Below are 17,352 nucleotides of genomic sequence, written 5' to 3' on the forward strand. Positions count from 1 at the left end.
CCCGTCACAGGAGAAGAGGTTATGGGAACAAAATGAAACAGAAGGAGTTCTGTTTAAATGTAGAGAAATCTGTTGTAGTGTGGGGTGATGGAACGCTGGAGCAGGCTGTCAAGGGAAGTTGTGGGATCCCCGTCCTTGGAGATGCCCCAAAGCCAACTGGGTGCAGTCCTGGGCAGCCTACGCCAGGCGGCCCTGCTTGAGCAGGGCTTGGGCTGGATGATCGCCCGAGGGGCCTTGCAGGACGCTGTAGGACGGTGCCTTTCATAAGACAAGATCTCTTCTGGGCTCCCCATGAGCTGCAAGTCCTGGGGGTGATGCTGACTGTTCCTTCCTGCCAACATCAGCTGAAACCCGAACGAAGCAAACATGGGAAGAGTTGCCACAGACCCCACTGAAGAAAGGCAACAAAGCGGTGACTGGGACCAGCTGCTGGGGAGATGTGGGGCCGAGCAGGGCTGGAGCCTGAGGCCAGAGCCAAGGCACCCCCAGGGACCAGAGCCTTTGCTGGAAGATGAGGCAAGAAGCTTTTCACCATTCTCATCCTAAGTTGTGTTTTATCATCTTTCCACCTACTGTGATCTCCTCAGGTGCTCTTTTCCAAAACTTTGGCTTCCTTTCCAGAATGGAAAGGACTCGTCCTGCAAGAGGAGCAGGGCGAGGCTGCAGCCAGAGGAGAGCTGGTACCTTTGCCCTGCTGCCTGCAGGAAAGTCCGGGTTTGCTGGCAAGGAGAAGAGAAGGAAAAGCCGAGGCTCATCCAAATCAAGCTGTGTTGGTGAGAGGTGTTAATGCAGCCGCTCTGCAGGGAGCGAGTGTGTACGCTCCCCTTCTCTTCCTACAACAAAGGCCCTAGGGTTAGGTCAAACCACCTACACTGCCTGTTTTCACTGTTCACTCTCATCTATACTCGATAAAAAAAACACACCACAAATCGTTTTTCTTTTCCTTGAAGTGGACTAGAGGTGGTTCATGTGATTTCTTTTGTCTGCTCCGCAGTGCAGACGATGCAGGCAGGGTGGGACGACAGCATCTTTGTCAAGCACCCATCCACAGCCCAAGGCACTGCCCATGTACAGCCGGAGTGCGAAGGCGAATTTCTTTCAGACTTAAGAATACCCTGCAGACAGGTAAAACACGACGCTCCATAAAAGCTTGAGGAAGGTTGTATCCAAGGTCTAAAAGCTAAACGCGGTGCCCTTGAGATGCACGTCACAGGGAGCAGAGCTGGGCACCCTCGCACAGAGCTGGAGGTGCCTCCCTACGACAGCTGCTGCTTCTCTGCTTCGGTCCAGTCCATGGAGGAGGGACCAAAGGATGCTGCTGCTGCTTCACAGTGAGCCCTGCAGAGCCAGCACATGAGGAGATGGTCTGTACTTGCCCGTGCCTCGCCTGGGCAGTGCTGCTTTAATCGCTCATCCCTTCACATACTACTAAAGCTTTACATCGAGTGGAGATGTGTGTACCTGGGGGGGTAGGCTAACCCCAACCGTTCGCTTGTCAGGTGTCAGGCAGGATTTGCAACACTGGCAGCTGGGGAGAAAAGCTGTTATTAAGTGTAACATAGCACCTTGGATACAGAAAGCATGGGGAGACAATAAATACAGACTTCCATAATGTCATTTTATAGTGTCACTCTTCAGAATATATTAAGACTTAGTTGCAGCGGTGCCTACAGTTTCTAGTTGAATCAGTAAATTCTGTTCATTAGCTCCAGCACTTGTTTTGACCCAGTTTGTTTAAAGAAAGAGGAAATATCAGAGGCATGGGGGCTCCTCAGTTACTTTCTTTGCCAGCTGGTTGGTTGTTGTTTGTTTTTTTTTGTGTGTGTGTTTTTTTTCTTTTGGTGTAAATCCAGCAGTTGTTAGGTTTGCTGCTAACACCCCAGTCAGACAGTGCTTGTCTGGGAAGATGGGCCTGCAGAGTGAAGCGTTGCAGAGATGTGAGCCCTGGGAAGCGCAGGCACCAAAGACCTGTCTTAATTACTGCAGCTTCCTGTGGGGACTGCACGGAAGCGGGAAGAGAAGAGCTGAAACGAGGAGGGATGTGACTGTTACCTCAGAGCAAGCTCGATGCCTTTTCATCCCACCCTGGTATCATTTCAGCTTGTAAACAGAGCCCTGGGCAGCTTGAGGATGGCTGGGGGTGCAGAAGAGTTCAGAGGAACTTCCGTAACTCCAAAAAGGTAGTTGCTAAAGCTGCTGGCGCAAAGAATCGTTCGCTGTCGCTTCGCTGCAGGTGTTGCCACTCGTTTGCTGTTGGGAAGATGTTGTGTTGTTGGTTCTGAGAAAGGCATGGGCGTTTTTCAAGTGTTGCTTAGTCTACAGATGAAATCACGCCTGTTTCTCCGAGTTTCTCATGGACACAACTCACAGAGCAGTGTGCTTGTGGACCTTTACCCCCATACTCAGCATTTACTTGTCCAGGATGGAAGAAAATGAGTTCAAGCCCAACCTTGCAATAATTTATTGTGTTCTTGCATTTAAGGGCAAAATTTAAGTTGCCAAAAGCAGATGTTTGCTTGCTCCTTTTTTAGCTCTCCAAGTACTTTCCGCATGCTTGATTGATGGACGTCCCTGTTACGTTAATAGCTGGGCTTTGCAGAAAGCTGTTATTACCAGGAGAATTTGGTGTGGGTTTCAGTTTTTCTTCTTGCATTGAAAATCCATTATTAATGTCTTTTTAAGAAAAAGGGCTTCAATTCAGGCATTTTGCTTTGATTTCTCAGGCTCTTTCGCAACTGTCTTCTCTTAGGCACTTTTAAAAAAATCAATGTTACAAGTGTTCTTTATATTTTACTGTGTGGTTGAGGGTTTCTCCTTCTTGCTATTGATTTCTAATTGTGTTGCAGGACATTTGGGTGCACACAAATTGCCATGTGACAGATTACTTTATATGAGTCTTCCCAGTCATCGAGTTGGCTTTTTGCATGTTTCGTCTCGCAGGATGCTGCTGAGCCTGGGAGCTAGCTGGGGAGCTTTACCTCCTCGTAGCCCCTGAGTGCAGTCTTGGGGCTCCTGGCCCCCTGAATGTGACCGCCCGCGTGAAGTGTTCCGGTGGGGCTTGGTGTGCTTCTGTGTTGGGCACGGAGGTGTCTTTGCGTGGTCTCCTGTCCTGTGTTGTCGTTGCAGATTTGTTCTGCGGTGGCTTCTTGGACAGCCTCGTGCCCTGTATCGTAGGGACGTAACGGGATGTCGTGCTTCTCTTTGGGGTGGTCATTACACGTCTCCAGCTCTGGCTCAGTGCTGCTGCCAACCCTACCATCGCCCTTTGGGTCAGCTCTGCTAACAGCCCTTAGCGTTTCAGAGGGGCAAGGCCCAAGTCTTGATGAAACAGTGTGGAAACAGCCCCGTCTGGAGCTGCTGTAAAACCCGCTTTGCAGACAGAGGCACGCGGGGGGTGTCAGCACTTAAGCAGTGTGGGCAGCTCTGTTTGAGAGCCAGACGGGACGGAAGGGGAGCGGGAGCAATGGCACGAGTTGGCACATCCGCATCCTCCAGCTGCGGTGGGCGGCCCCGCTCCGGTTCCCCAGGCAGGTGTGGACGTGTTTGCTGCTCGACCGGCGTGCAAGAAGGACGTCTCCAGACCTCGCTGTGTTAGCAGCACAGGCTCCACGTCTGCCTGGTGGTGTGGTCGCAATATGTGAGTGGTGTGGGCATACAGCAAATTGCTGCCAGATGGATTGGGGTGTTCGCCCATCGAGCTTATCTTTAGCAAGCTTCAAGTCCTGCTCTTCACGGAGACCGCTTTTAGCTTCTAAGGAATTAGCTGCTGTAATTCATCCATCCGTGCTGGGAACCAGAGCAAAAAGGTGTCTCTGGGGGAGGATCACAGGCTGCTGGTGGCTTGAGCCCGCTCTCAGAAGACACTGCCAGCCTGAGACCTGCCTGCTGACGGCGGTGCTGGAGCCGGCAGTCGGGAAGGGGACGGCATGCACGACAGGCAGGCTTCGACCTTGCCGCTGGAACTTAGTTAGCAATTCTGTTGATGTTCTGGAAACGAAAATATAATTCAGGCCACCTTCTCCTCCAAGCTGACCCTGAGAATCTGCGAGGAGAAGAACTGCTGAATAATTAGGGTCCTTATTTTTTTTTTCCTCTTTTTGCCAGAGTTACTGCTCAGTGTTGAACTGCGCCGTAAAGTGTCATTAGTTTCCTTGAACTTATTGGTCCAAGTGTACTTTGCATTAATATAATTACGTAAATTGCAGTCTCATTAATCACAGCACATTCTGCAGCATATCACTGTCTCGCCTTATTTTGCAGATGCTCTGGCTGTTGGGAACCTCTGTAACCCTAGCCAGAGGGTAACGACAGTGGCTGTAACGCTCTCCCTGTATTCTGTGCGTGTCTTTAACTCGTGCTTCGTGCTTGCCTGCTTTTACCCCTAAGACCCCAAAGTGTCTGCCAGCTCTGCCGTGGCCGTGGAGGAGGACAGCTGGGAAGAGGTAGGTTCCTTGCGAGGGACTTTTGCCATGCCATGTCCCTGCCTGCTGCCACGTCCTCCTGGGACTGTAGCAGTGCTGTCACACCAGAGGCCAGGCTCTTGTGAAGCTCCTGGCGTTGTGATCAGTACCCAGAGCCCGGGCTCTTGCTCGGGGGAGCGCTTCAGGGCCATTTGATACTGCTGCAGCTCTGTCTCCGTGGCAGAGCTCTCAGCCTTCCTGGCAATGTAAATTCTCCTGGCTGCATGCTAAAATTACACTGAGTTATTGATTTATCTTTGAGAGGATTTCCTTCCCAAGGGACATTTCTGGCCATCATAATGATTTAGCTCTTCTGCGAGTGCAGAATTTGTAGCAGAGCAGAGCTGTCCTCCTGCCTGTCAGCCCGCAGCCCCAGATCATGCTCCTGCAAATAAGAGGGCATTTTGCACTTGGGAAGCTGCAACTCCTGCCCTAGTGTTTATGCCATGGCATCAACGTTATTAGCTGGGACTTGGTACAAATGCAGCTCTGAGGCTGGCACTTGGATAGCACGAAGCCGTGCCAGCATTAATGCACCCAGGCTTGTACGAACACATGAATTCTTTTAAAAAGTTCCAGTTTGGTGCTGTACAGCTGGAGGGTAAGCCCCCCCGGATGTCAAGGGAGGCTTGCAGGGGATGGTGTCTGTCAGGGAGGGAGGAGCGGGGTAGTAGCAGCCTTGCTGGGACAAAGGGAGCGTGTGCCAGGGTTGGCTTGCTGGAATGTATTAAGGCACTTGCAGTTTGTAGCACTTGAATGACTCTACCGTGACAGATGCCAAAGATATTAGCAGGGGTATGATGGGAACAGGATCGTGCAAATGAGTTTTTTTTTCTCTGAAGATGCAGGTTACAGCCTCTGTCCTTTGCTTTCTGCTGACTCACCCATGGAGCATCACTTAAAAGCAGCCCAGGCAATTTCCATTTCAGCCTCCTGCTGGAGCAGCTGAGGAGGCAAAGCCAATTCTGTGCATCCACCACCAGCCTTATTGGCGTAGCCCTGAAATCACAGTCCGCTGGTAATCCGTGGTTAACTGGTGAGCACCATCAGCAGACCCTTCAGGAACTGGGGCAAATGTTTTACCTAACGTATATGGAAAGGAAAGGATGAGACTGATGTCTTGGGTGTGTAAAGCACCTAGGTAGGTTGCCATACCTAACCCTGCTGTGGGTTTGGACCCGATCTCTGCTGCAGCGTGTGCACAGCACCCTGAACAAAATGCAGGGCTGCTCATGTACACATTGTGTGTTTTTTTTTTTTTTTTATAAAAAGAAGCATCCCCCATTCCGGCATTGAGGCCTAGGGAGAATGTCAATTTATTTTGCTATGAACCAAGAGCGGCACAACTACTTTCTTTCTCGGTGATCTATCTGTGAGATAAAACAACTCCTTAGCGCCTGTCTTAAATACTGCAGTGTTGACAAGTTCTCTTGACAAAAATTAGGCTAATGTCCCTTACGACTGCATTAGCTACAGAAATGAGGCTTTAAATTGAGCCTTAGGAAAGCACTATACCAACACGCTCTCCAAGGCATCTTCTTATTCCAGCTTTTATTATTCAAATTCATTCTCACTATAGCTTGGCAGCAGAGCTGGCAGACGGTGCCTTCGATGCGTTCTGCTCGTCTCGCAGCCGTGCCTTTCGGATCAGGCACCTCGCAGTGTGTAAGCGGGGGAATGTTGTCCAACTGCCTGCGGACCTGCACTCTCTTGGCGCTGGTGGATGCTGTAGGCTGGGGGAAACCTGGGTGCTGGGATGTAACGTGGCCGCTGCGGTGCAGGCGTGCGCCGGGCCAGCTGACACGCGTCTCGTGGCCAGGCAGTCCGAGTCAACAAGGCGCGTGCCCTGCCAGCAGCGCAGCGTGTCCTGACACGCTCCCAGGGATGGCTGGAGCTGTGAGGGAGGTTGGTTTTCCTCTGTGGTACGTGTCTGCCTTTTCCATTTCAGCCTTGATTGCTTTACGTATGCAGAAGGTGGGGAGAGGAACAGAGACCTCTGAGAGCCAGTCATGAAGAACCCCTGCTGAAGCTTCTCAGCCTTCCCCTCCAAAACAGGCTTGTGGTTTTTTTTATTTTGTCAGTGTTTTTTTATTGCCCCTTTCTCCTTCTTTTGCACAATCTTAGGGTTCAGCTTCTCATTTCCAGCCACGGATTCAGCGTGACCAAGCTCAGGACCCCTTCATCTTGTGCCAGTGTTGGTCCTGCCAGATTATCCCTCCCGAGAGAGCAGTTGTCCTTGTCATGCCTCTGCATCGCCAGGTTCCTTGAGGGCAATTTTCTGTGCCCTTGTGTTCATCTGTGGTGGTCATATCAGTGCTCATTGGAGAGAGAAAGAGAGGCTCTTTGAGGGTGATTTTTCCTTCTCCAGGACAGATGTTAAAGACAGCTATGGTTGATGATTTTTTGGAGGTGCAAATCTCTTTCACAGTAAAGAAGCCAGTGCTGCCTAGCTCAGGAAAAGTATCTAACTATTAGATTCCTAAAATTAGGCAGGATAAATATCATCCCCTGTTCCTTCTGTTAGATTCTCAATTCTCCTGGTCATCCTCATTTTTCTTTTCTGCCTACATTCTGCATTGATCTTCCCGGAATGTAGAGAAGCATGCAGCATCCCAGATGGGCTTTCAAGTGTAACAAATACACCTGTGGGATGACAATTATTTAACAGGTTGCAGTGACATTATGAAGTAGTTTAGGCTTAGAAATAAATAACTTGGTGAGCTGGTGAGGGATTACAACTGGCTTTTGCAAATCGTGGTTCTGGTTGATGCCGACGTGGTGAGACAGAGGTCAGTCCAGCGTCCGTGCAGCCCAGCGTGCCGTTTGATAGCTGAAATGATGCGAGCGTGGCTGCACACCTCCCATCTCCGCTTTTCTTCTGCTGCCTGGACCTTTGTGGGATTGAACTCTCCAGACTGCTAGCATTCACAGAATCGAGCCCAATATGAGAACAGAAAATAAATTAAGGGCTTCGTATAGAATCACTGAACACATGCATCACGCTGTAACCAAGGCTGCGTGGTAATGCATAGGAAATGACTGGCTCAAAGCTGGAGCTAAAGTTTTGCTTATAAAGTAAAAACATGTTTCTGCCCATTTTACAAAAGAACAACTCTTCTCCTTCCTTGATGCTACTATTTTTCTTTTCCTGGTGCATTTCCTGCTGCTGTAGTGCAAGCGAGAGAGAAGCCTTTGCAGAGAGGGAGGTGGAAGGGCAGAAGCACTTGTTGCAAGGAGCTCTGTGCCATCTGAAGCTTTTCTCTACTGGCGGCAGCAGCAGATACATCAACAGATGCTACAGGAGTGACTCCCATCAGAGAGGCACCATATGTCCTCTCGGAGCCCTCCCATCGCTCCTTCCCGAAGACTCTTCCTCGCTAGCATCTGCCTCTGCTCCCGTCGTTTACTGTCTCAGAGCAAACCAAAAAGCAGCAGACGCCTTGCAGGAGACGCGTTCTCTGCCCTGCGTCTCACCACTGGCTCTCTTGTCCTCTGTGGTTCCTCCTGCCACGAGATGTTGGAGTTTTGATGGCTTTTCAGGCTGGCAGCTAGCTCGGCTCTTGTTTTGCTCTCCTGGAGGCCAAGCCAAGCCAAGGCAGCAGGTGGGTTTGGCAGGAGCTGGAGCCCGGCGCTCGCAGGGCACTGCGAGTTTGAATAACCCGGCTCCCGGTGCTCGCCGGTAATTGAGAGAGCACAAATAGTGGTGCAGGGGGAGAGAGCTGGCTCGGCTCAAATTGGCAGTCGTAAGCAGTGGTCCAGCTGAGTGTCCAAATTTAACTGATGCTTTCGCATGTCTAACCAAGTATTACTTATTGGAGGGCGCCTTCCTCGCAAGGCTTTGTTCTCCTTTAGCTGCAGGTCGAGTCACGGAAGGAGGGATTGGATGCTGAAGACATTTTAAAAACATTTTCATTATATGTGCTGAGGGAAACAAATTACAAAGACCTCCCTGCACTAGAACAAAAGAGGAGCTTTAAATCCTTTTCCAGATAAACAAGCGCTTGAGCTGTAGGCCTGACGGATGGTGTTTAAAGGCCTCATCATTACTGCGGCAAGCAAGCTGTTGCCATTAAAATCGTATGATGCAAGAAAAATAAAGTTCTCCAGGAGTTTGCCGTGGGCACTCGTCTCTCCGTAATCCTGGTTTCACGGCGCCCTGAGCGCTCTGAGCCCACGCAGCAACCCCCACGGCATCAGCCGTCGGAAGGCAATATCCCAGTAAGCACCAGTAAGTAACTTCCATCTCACCAAATGAGAGACGAATGGAGAACAGCCCGTTCCTCGCGCACTGTTCGTGGTCTAAGTCCAGCAGAAAACGGGGCTGCTTCTTTGGGACCCCTGGGTGAGAGCAGAGAGGGTGGCGCCGTTGGGGTGGGTCAGTGCAGTGATGTGGGGTTCTCCTGGGGGTGGCTTTGCTGCCAGAAGCTGGGAACAGGTTCCCCCTTGGTGAGTTGGAAAGCGTTTCAGATGGCTCTGTCCCTGCTCGGAGTGGAGCAAAAGCAGTGTTGGAGATTCCGTATTTAGACATCACCATTTTGACAGGCTGACTCGCAGGGTGTTTATTAGCATAGCTCGGAGTATTACAGGAAGAATTTGTCAGATAAACGGACCAACTAAGTGTCTTTCATGTGAAACATCCTTGTTGTTTTTTTAAACTGCTCATTCAGTCTCTCGATAATTCATCAGACTCAGCCATTCCCGGAAGACGCTGGTGCAAGATGCTGCTGAGAGCTAGTGAGCACAAAGGGATGCAGCCCCTACATCTGGCAGTTTGTGGGGTATCGGCGCCCATAACACTGTAGTAATCCTGTGTTCATGCAATTTAGAACAGTTTTGCTTATCTTTAATAAGAAGAAGTTAAATACCTGAGACTTTGGGGTTTGGTAGCTTTATGCTGCAGCAGTGCTACCCTGTAGGAAGGCTCGTGAGTCCTTCCAGAGCACGCAGGCAGGGCCGTGCACCCCACGGGGCTTCCCAGAGGGCTGCACACCGTGCTCACCCATGGCTCAGCACCATGGGTGGGTTCCCCTCAGCATCACCAAGCCTGGGAGCAGGCCCGTCGTGCTCTGTGTTTGTCTGTGCACTCTGGAAAACAAAAGAGAACAATTTCAGTTGTTGTTTGCTCTTGTCATAAGGACAAAACTCCTCTATCATGGTTTCCTCTGTAATCCCAAGAAGTGATGTCTCTTTGTTCTTGCAAGTACTTTGCACAGCAGGATCTTTGTCCATATCGAGGTCTCCCAGGTGCAATAATAATACAAAATAACGGTGATAAAACCAGCTTGACACTACAAGAACTTTTTGTTTGCAGACAGAGGCAGCCCAGGGATGCTGCCAGCCATCCAGGCAGCCCTGGAAGAGATGCGATCCCCTACAGATGCCACAAGCACATACTTAAGAAACAGTTTATGAACATGGCATGCGTATGGTAGTTACAAAAAAAGAGTTTCTAATTAATTACAGTAGGTAATTAGAGCCCTTGCTGTCACTGACTGTGCAGACCTGAGAAGGCAGGGAGCGATGGGCAGCAAGTAGGACCGGGCTTCACAAGGGGTGTCATTTCCCAGCAGAAGTGCAGAACTGATGGAAACGAGAGCTGTACACAGAGTGGCCGTAGGATCTGCATAAAGCACTCGATCCAGCGCCACGGGAGCTGACACCTCGGCGTGAACGTGAGTGCTGGAGCAGGCGCTTCCTCGCTGCCTGCGCTGCGAACGAGGGGTGGTGGGAAAGCACAGAACCACAGAATCATCTAGGTTGGAGGAGACCTCCAAGATCACCTCGTCCAACCTCTGACCTACCGCTACCAAGTCCTCCACTAAACCACATCACTAAGGGCTACATCTAAACGTCTTTTAAAGACCTCCAGGGGTGGTGACTCAGCCGCTTCCCTGGGCAGCCCGTTCCAATGCCTAACAAATGCCTGGGGCTGCTGGGGCAGCTTCTGTGGGGAGCTTTGGGGCCTGGTGCTGGTGAACCTCTCCCAACCCTAAGGGGTGATAAATAGCATATAAATTCCCTTTCCAGGTGGCACTTAACTGGGAGGAGCTGGGAGTGCTGGATGAACTAATATAGAAAGCTAAGCAGAAAATAAAATTAAAAAAAAAGGGCAGGAAATAGCAAAATGAGATTCAGGCTCTGTGCTTCCTCTTCCCATCAGTAATCCATCTCTTCTTGACCTGTGCCTGCTACACATCTTCTCTTCCTTTTGTATGTAAAAATGTTCTGTTTTGAAATAACAAGCAGTCCAAGGAGTGCTGTGACTCAGCCTTACAGAAAAAAGCCAGGCTCTGACTGCCTCCTTGCTCACCACTGCTAACCAGTGAGGCCGGAGTCGGAGCACACACACCAAACCCCTCCAGATTAAGGCTGGTTCGTATGATTTTCTTTGAGCGCAGCATTCAGCGTGGGAAACGAGCGTCAGAGCACTGCGCTCACCTGGCTGCTCCTGTAAAATCCCACCTGCTCCGCAGCGGCGCGGGCAGCCTGGGAGGTGCTGGGGCTGTCGTCACCACCCTGCCTGAGCATCCCTGGGCAAGGAGCTGTCCCCTAGCTCCAGCCTGGGCTCCGTCCCCTGCCCTCTGCAGCAAAGAGGCTGCGGCTCTTTCTGGTCTGAGCCGTACTGGGGATAATCCTGGTGTCGCCACTCGGCTGGTTATGGCATTTCGGAGCTTCAGGGGGCACCGGGATGCCCCAGCATCCCTTCAGTGCCCGGCCGTGGCACTGGGGGTTCCTGGGCCACAGCAGAGGGAAGCTGTGCTGCTTCCTGGGGTTTGTCTCCTCGTGCTTTTTAATCATAATTTTATTTGAAGGTGGAGATGTGGTGTCATCAGATCACTTCTTGAGAATGCTCTGCCAGTCTTGTGCAGCCTTATTATTTTCAGCATTGCAGCACTGCCAGTTTGTTTTGCTGGGAACATTCAGGTATCGATTTGCAGCTTCTTTTGTTGCCTCTATCAGAAAGAACCTTCCCGTCACTCACCTGCACTGAAACGAACAAAGAGCAAGGAAAGGTAGATCTTAGCTGATGCTCTCTCAGACTCCAAGGTGATTTCCAAGAACCGTGGAGCCAGTCTCTGACTTGTAACGGTGGGCTGTTTTCACACTGAATAGATATTTTATTTTTTATCCAATGGCAAATGAGGATGCTGGCTTGGGGAGTGAGCAGACAGGAGGATGTGAGGGAGCGGGGGCCGAGGGGCTGCCTGGGGGTGTTGTGGTGCCCTGTTTCTGCTTGCCATTATTTTTAATGCCTTCTTATTGCTGTATGTCGAGTTGTGGCATCGCCTTGTCCCCATGCAGAGATGCCAAACCAGGCCAGCAGTGGCCAGCACTAATTGGGGTAAAGTACTGGAAAGGTGCTGGGCAGGACGGCACCTTTCTTGTTTCATGAGGAAACAGGGCTGGCGTTTGATCCTTGTCTAGGAAAGGAGAGGTGGGCTCACCTGGACGTTACGTGACACCTTCAGCACAGCAGCCCTCTGCTTTTAGATACTCTGTGTTTACCCTACCTGCTTCTTCCCTTAGCTGTGTTTGCGATGGAGGCGTGTTGTGTTTTCCATTTGTTTATTTATTTATAGTCTTGTTTTCAGCCCCTGCAAAACTTGATATAGGTGCAGAGCTTCAGAAACGTACACATAACAGAATAATAGATAACTGTGATTTGGTTACAAGGCAATAATTTAAGCCGACAGGTTTAGCTGATAACATAAAACACAAGAGAGAAATAGGATCAGTTTATAAATGTCAGCAGAACCCCTGAGAGTGAGTTGCTGCCTCGAAGCTGACTCTGGTGCAGTTACTCCATCTAATATATTATAAGGAGGAATAAACGGATGTCTGAAAAAATCTGGCTGTCCAAGATTAAAAGAATAGGGCTATAAATTAAATTCTTCCACGGTGTCACTTTAAGCAACTTTCAAGACAGACAGGACGCATCCCAACATGACGAATGCTCAGGCACCAGGAAGACCTCTGGAACCCAGCACGATTTGGGCACGCCGCTCGTGTCTGGCCTCGGCAGCCTGCTTGGAGCTGGGGGCTTCTTTTCCTGGACGAGCAGAGCAAGCCCAAGCTAATGCAATTGTGCTTTTTCAAATCCTTTAAATTACAGTCTAAAAAATTCCAGGGGTGGGCTTTGTGTAAGGTGTGAAGAACACAGACGGGATGTGGGGGAAGGACTTTGTTGGCTTCCTCCAGCAGCAGCTCTACAGCCTCTTCTGCGGGGTCGCAGAGGGGTTTTCACGCTTTAGGCAGCTCTTTCTACACACCAGTTAGGTGATTCAGAGCCGAGAAATTAATTAAATGGAAACCCCTCCTTCCCCTTCGAGGGAGCGAGGCAGTGGGACGGGAGGAGCTGGAGCAGCTGGAGGACGTTGAGGTGTCTGCAAGGTGAGGCCGTGTGGGAGCTGTGTGATTCAGCGCTCAGGCGCGCAGCGCGTACCTGTTCGGGTAATCAGCTGGTATTTTTCTGAGGCATCAAGCAGAAAAAAGGTCAGAAAATCACTTAAATGTAAAATTGTTACAGTTTTTAATTGAGTTTTGGTTTCCAAATGCAACTTAATGCAAACAATAAGTAAAAATGAATTCCTCTAGGAAAAAAAAGCTATTAAGGATATGATTCTGTATCAACAGAACGTTAAGCTGGGTAATTGCTTACATATGTATAGCTTCGGTGCATGCTCCTAGTTGTTGAATAGTATCAAATTATAGGAATCAAAGAGAATCAACTGTTTTTAAAGGAAATGTCTAGAAGCTACATACTGAAACAAGATTAAAATTCAAGATTTCCAGCTTGCTCGTTTAAGTCAGCAATTTTAATCACATTATTCAAGTCAACCCACCCTGAAACACACTTTATGAATAATACTTTAAAATATCCCAAGCTAAACAAGACTGAAGTCCTCACCCGGCTCAAACATCTGGAATATTTTAAGTTACTGCGCGAATCTTTTTACTGCAAACAGAGATGTCTTTCTTGGTTTGTTTAATAAGGCAATATGTTTGTCCTGCTGTGGCATGAACCTGTGCTACTGTGCACAGTGGCAAGAAGAAATTCCTGCAGCAATGAATGCTGTTTAAATACATCAGAGCCGAGATTTCTGCTCTGGGGTTTGGACAGCCTTAGTCAGATTTTGTTTGGGAAAGTGTGAAGAAGCAGAAGTAGAAAGGTTTGTGTCTTCTCTGATGGGAACATCCTTAATTCAGTCATGCTGGATTTGTGAGTTTGTGCACGCTGGGATTCAGATCCTCTTTTATTTACTGCTCGCTGAAAATAACAACTGGGAGGACTGGTCACATGGGAGTCATCCAGCCCTACTGGAGGCTGCTCCAGTGCTCTGCCTTTTTATGTTTCTTTTAAGTAAAGCCCGTCAGCCTTGTTCCTCTCCCCTGGCAACAGAGTGAACTGATGTGGCCAGATGCACCAGCAACATGAAAGCCAGAATATACTGTACTGTTGTAACAGGGACGTTTATTTCTGGCCGCGTTGGACAGATCGGGAGCTGCTCGAGCAGGTGCCGTGGCTGCAACCTGGGCTGCCCGAGTGCTTTTGACCCGGCGCGGAGAGCCTCTCGCTCAGCGATGGGAAGGACCCAGCTTTTTCGTTGCCGTCTCCTCGGCCAAGTGATGGTCGTGCCCGTGGAGGAGGAAGACGTCCCGTATGTTCAGCATGTAATGCCACTTTATACCTTTTTTTTTTTTTCTTGCTGGCAGCTCCCTGCCTCAAGAAATGTCCCAGCTGCACGGCCTGCGAGGGGAACAGCTCGGCCACCACAGCGCGTTGCTGCACAGCTCGCCTTCTGAAAATGGGAACGTGCTCCTCTCTACGCAGGCACATAGACTAAAGGTCCCAGGAATAACAAGTGAAGGAGCAGTAGAGCAGTTGGGTCGTGAGGCTCGCCCATGGATGTGTGCCCTTGCACCTGCATGCAGGGGAGGCGTAATGAGCCCGTCTTTGCTTCGTTTAAGACAGACAAACACGTCGGTCCCTTCACATATCAAACCAGTGCAACATCCTGCTGAAAGAATATGGTGGGAGAGAAAGAGCAGCTATCAGAAATGCACCCAGAAATCCTCCAAATTGGATTTCTCCTTTTTATAAAACCATTTGTACCTGCTGCGTGGCTTTAGGCTTTGAACTGTTTTTATCTGAATTGTGACAAACATTCGGGTCTTGCAAAGCAAGCACCGCATCCTTTGATCAGCGACATGTCTCTTTGGTCTTCAATGGGTGGAATCAGTCCGGAGGTTCCCTAGATTAGAGGATTTTGTTTATGAGAACATGTATTTATCGTACAAAATAATTATCCTTGTCTTCACTTCCCTTTGATAGGAGATGCTACCTGTCTCCTACATGCTGTGTTCGTTTATCCTAGGCATCTTTTTAGCTAAAAGGAAAAACTAAAGAAGGAATCCTCATGGAAAAGAACGTGAGCAGCTGTGTGTCTGTCTGCGTACTTCTGGGTTTGTGCAGCTGAGATCTCCATGTTTTTTCAGCTGTGATCCTACTTTCTTAAGCAGGCAAATTTATTGCATTAAGAGGAAAAGAAGCAAAATCAAGAAGAAGCAACCAAATACTGTCATCTCTCCATCCCTGTGCAACAGGTGGCCGTCATGATGTGTTTGTGGTAAATTGTGACCAAGAAAAAACACTCTGAATTTCCCAACTTTTATGCATTTAAAAGCAAAGTTTAATGTATTCTGTATATTTTTGTTGGCAGGTAGTAGTGATCAGTTATTCCTTTTAATACAATATTTCCAAACCAACACAACCTTGCCTCGGTACACTTGATATTCAGCACACCAGGCTGTACTCTGATGTATGCTTTGATTTCATTTTGGCAGCTGTGTTTCATGCTGCCTACCCATATTCAGCAGTCTATTCCCCTTTCCCCAAATAGTCTCAAAATCTACTCCTGTTGTAGATTATTAATGCTTGCTTAGGAATCGGCGGGTAAGGTCAGCGTGGCATTTCTGCAAGGTTAAAATAGCACTTGTGGCACAAGGACGTTACCGGAGGGTTGGGTGGCCAGCAGTCAATAGCCTCTCTCTCGCCGTGTAGGATGAGGGTTTTTTTTTGCGTGTTATTTATTTTTGTGTGGTTCTTTTGAGCAGGAGCGTGTGACTTCAGCTTGCCCTTTGTGTGCAAACCTGTAATGGTGTGCATGGCCTAAAGCATCTGACCTTTGTTTGTAGGTCAGGCTGTTCCTGCAGGGTCACACGTACGACTAAACCTGCAGACAGGAGACAGAGAAGCCCGGCTTCCAGACGGTGAAAATGGAAAAAGTGACACGAGAGGAGAGAAAAGAAGAAGAAGGTACAGTGATGCAAAGCACCTGCCTTCACGCTGCATAGAGCCAAACCAGGGATTTCGTGTCCTTTATTAGCAGACAGACCTGGGGCACTCAATTGCTGTGTCTTCTGGAGACTTAATTGCTGGTTTACAGGTTCAGTCGTGCTGAAACTTGGCCTCCATCCTTTGTGATCCCTTTGGATGGTGGTAGAAGTGCCCTGAGTAGGTATTCAGAGATGCCTTTATGGCTTCTTGTGCCGTGCTGCCAAAACTAAATTTGCAACCTGGCTTCTCTGAATGACATTTTTTCCTTTGAAATATCTACAGCATCAGTCTGAAACTACTTTCTAAGCTTAAACCATCAGAGCAGCTGTAAGGGGCTTCGTTTGTGTTGACCTGAGTCCAATCCAGTAAGGTTTTAGCTTGGTGCTCACATGAGTTATTGATGTTGTTCCCCTTCGATCACACAGCCTGCACCCAGGTGTGTGTTAAAGTTTCTCTCGTGCTGATTTTCCTTTTGGCACATTCTTAATAAAGACACGTCCAGTTACTATTGGGAACTTTCCTTCCTGAAGTGCAGGGATTTGACGTTGCAAATAGCCTTTCCCTTGCTCCCTGTAGCTCCTCTTGTTTGGGGTATGGAGCTCATTAACTTCATGATGCCTCAGTGGTTGGCTTTCCTTTTTTTTTCCTCTACAGGAGTGTTTACAGCTCAGATAAGTTCCCTGAGCCAATAAGATCAACAAAAAAAAAGCAACAAATTATTTATCTTTTTAGCATTTTTGTGAAATTTCTGGTTGAACTTAGGCTTGCTGTAATAAAGTTACAACATACGATGATCACCAGAACTTCAGCTGTATATCTCTGCTAAAGCTTGCGATTCCTTAGCAACGATCTAGTGACACAGTGGTGCTTTTTCCTTTTTTCACATGAACATTTCCTATTTTTCTGTATTCCTACATGAAAGCAGAGGCATAAATTAATCAGCGATTCTTGCTGTGTTAAAGCTTGAGATTTTGGGTCTGCATGCAGATTCTGAAGCCTTTTGTGATTGTCAAGGTGAGGTGTCTGCAAACCACACAAAAAATACAGCACTGGGACTAACCTTTTGCTGAGTGTGGAGCTTTTCCAGTGTGTTTTAAGTGAGATATGTGCTGGTCTAGCTCTCTTAGCTCTTTTTCACCTGATATTATCCATTGCTAATATATTACAATGAAAATGTTACAGATAAAATTGTTCATTCGTGTAATGTTTTGTTTTGTTTCCTCTGCAAGGCTGGACAAGATGGATATTGACTCAAATTCATTCACATCCCAGGAGCTCAAAAAGGCATTGGCTAAAATGAAGGAAAGTGAGAAGGCGGAAAGAATGGTAAAGACAGTTCCCTGTTTCTAAAGCAATGCACGGTATGCTGATGTGAATGCGCTGTGTAGCGTGTCTTGGGAATACGGTTAAAGCAATTACTTGGGAAAATACTGTCCAGACTAATCACCTGGTGAATATGGACCTAAAATACGTTTGCTGTTCTGTCAGTGGTAAAGTTCCCTGGGAAACTCTCAGCCCTTTTTGCATGAATCCTGGGTTTTCTGTTAAAATGGA

At 48.6% G+C, this 17,352-nt stretch overlaps 1 protein-coding gene across 8 annotated transcripts in view; it reads left to right on the top strand.

Annotated features, from left to right (window-relative positions):
* The window catches only part of SIL1 (SIL1 nucleotide exchange factor), a 94,184-nt gene that overhangs the window by 35,865 nt on the left and 40,967 nt on the right, over positions 1-17,352 (top strand). For all 8 annotated transcript variants that reach the window (XM_083798777.1, XM_083798782.1, XM_083798776.1 and 5 more), the window contains 2 exons: positions 15,657-15,777; positions 17,028-17,124. In XM_083798777.1, the coding sequence (XP_083654903.1) occupies positions 15,657-15,777; positions 17,028-17,124 (218 nt within the window). The remainder of the gene's footprint in view (positions 1-15,656; positions 15,778-17,027; positions 17,125-17,352) is intronic.

This window comes from Anser anser (genome assembly GCF_964211835.1).
Source record: "Anser anser genome assembly, chromosome: 14".
Taxonomy (NCBI): domain Eukaryota; kingdom Metazoa; phylum Chordata; class Aves; order Anseriformes; family Anatidae; genus Anser; species Anser anser.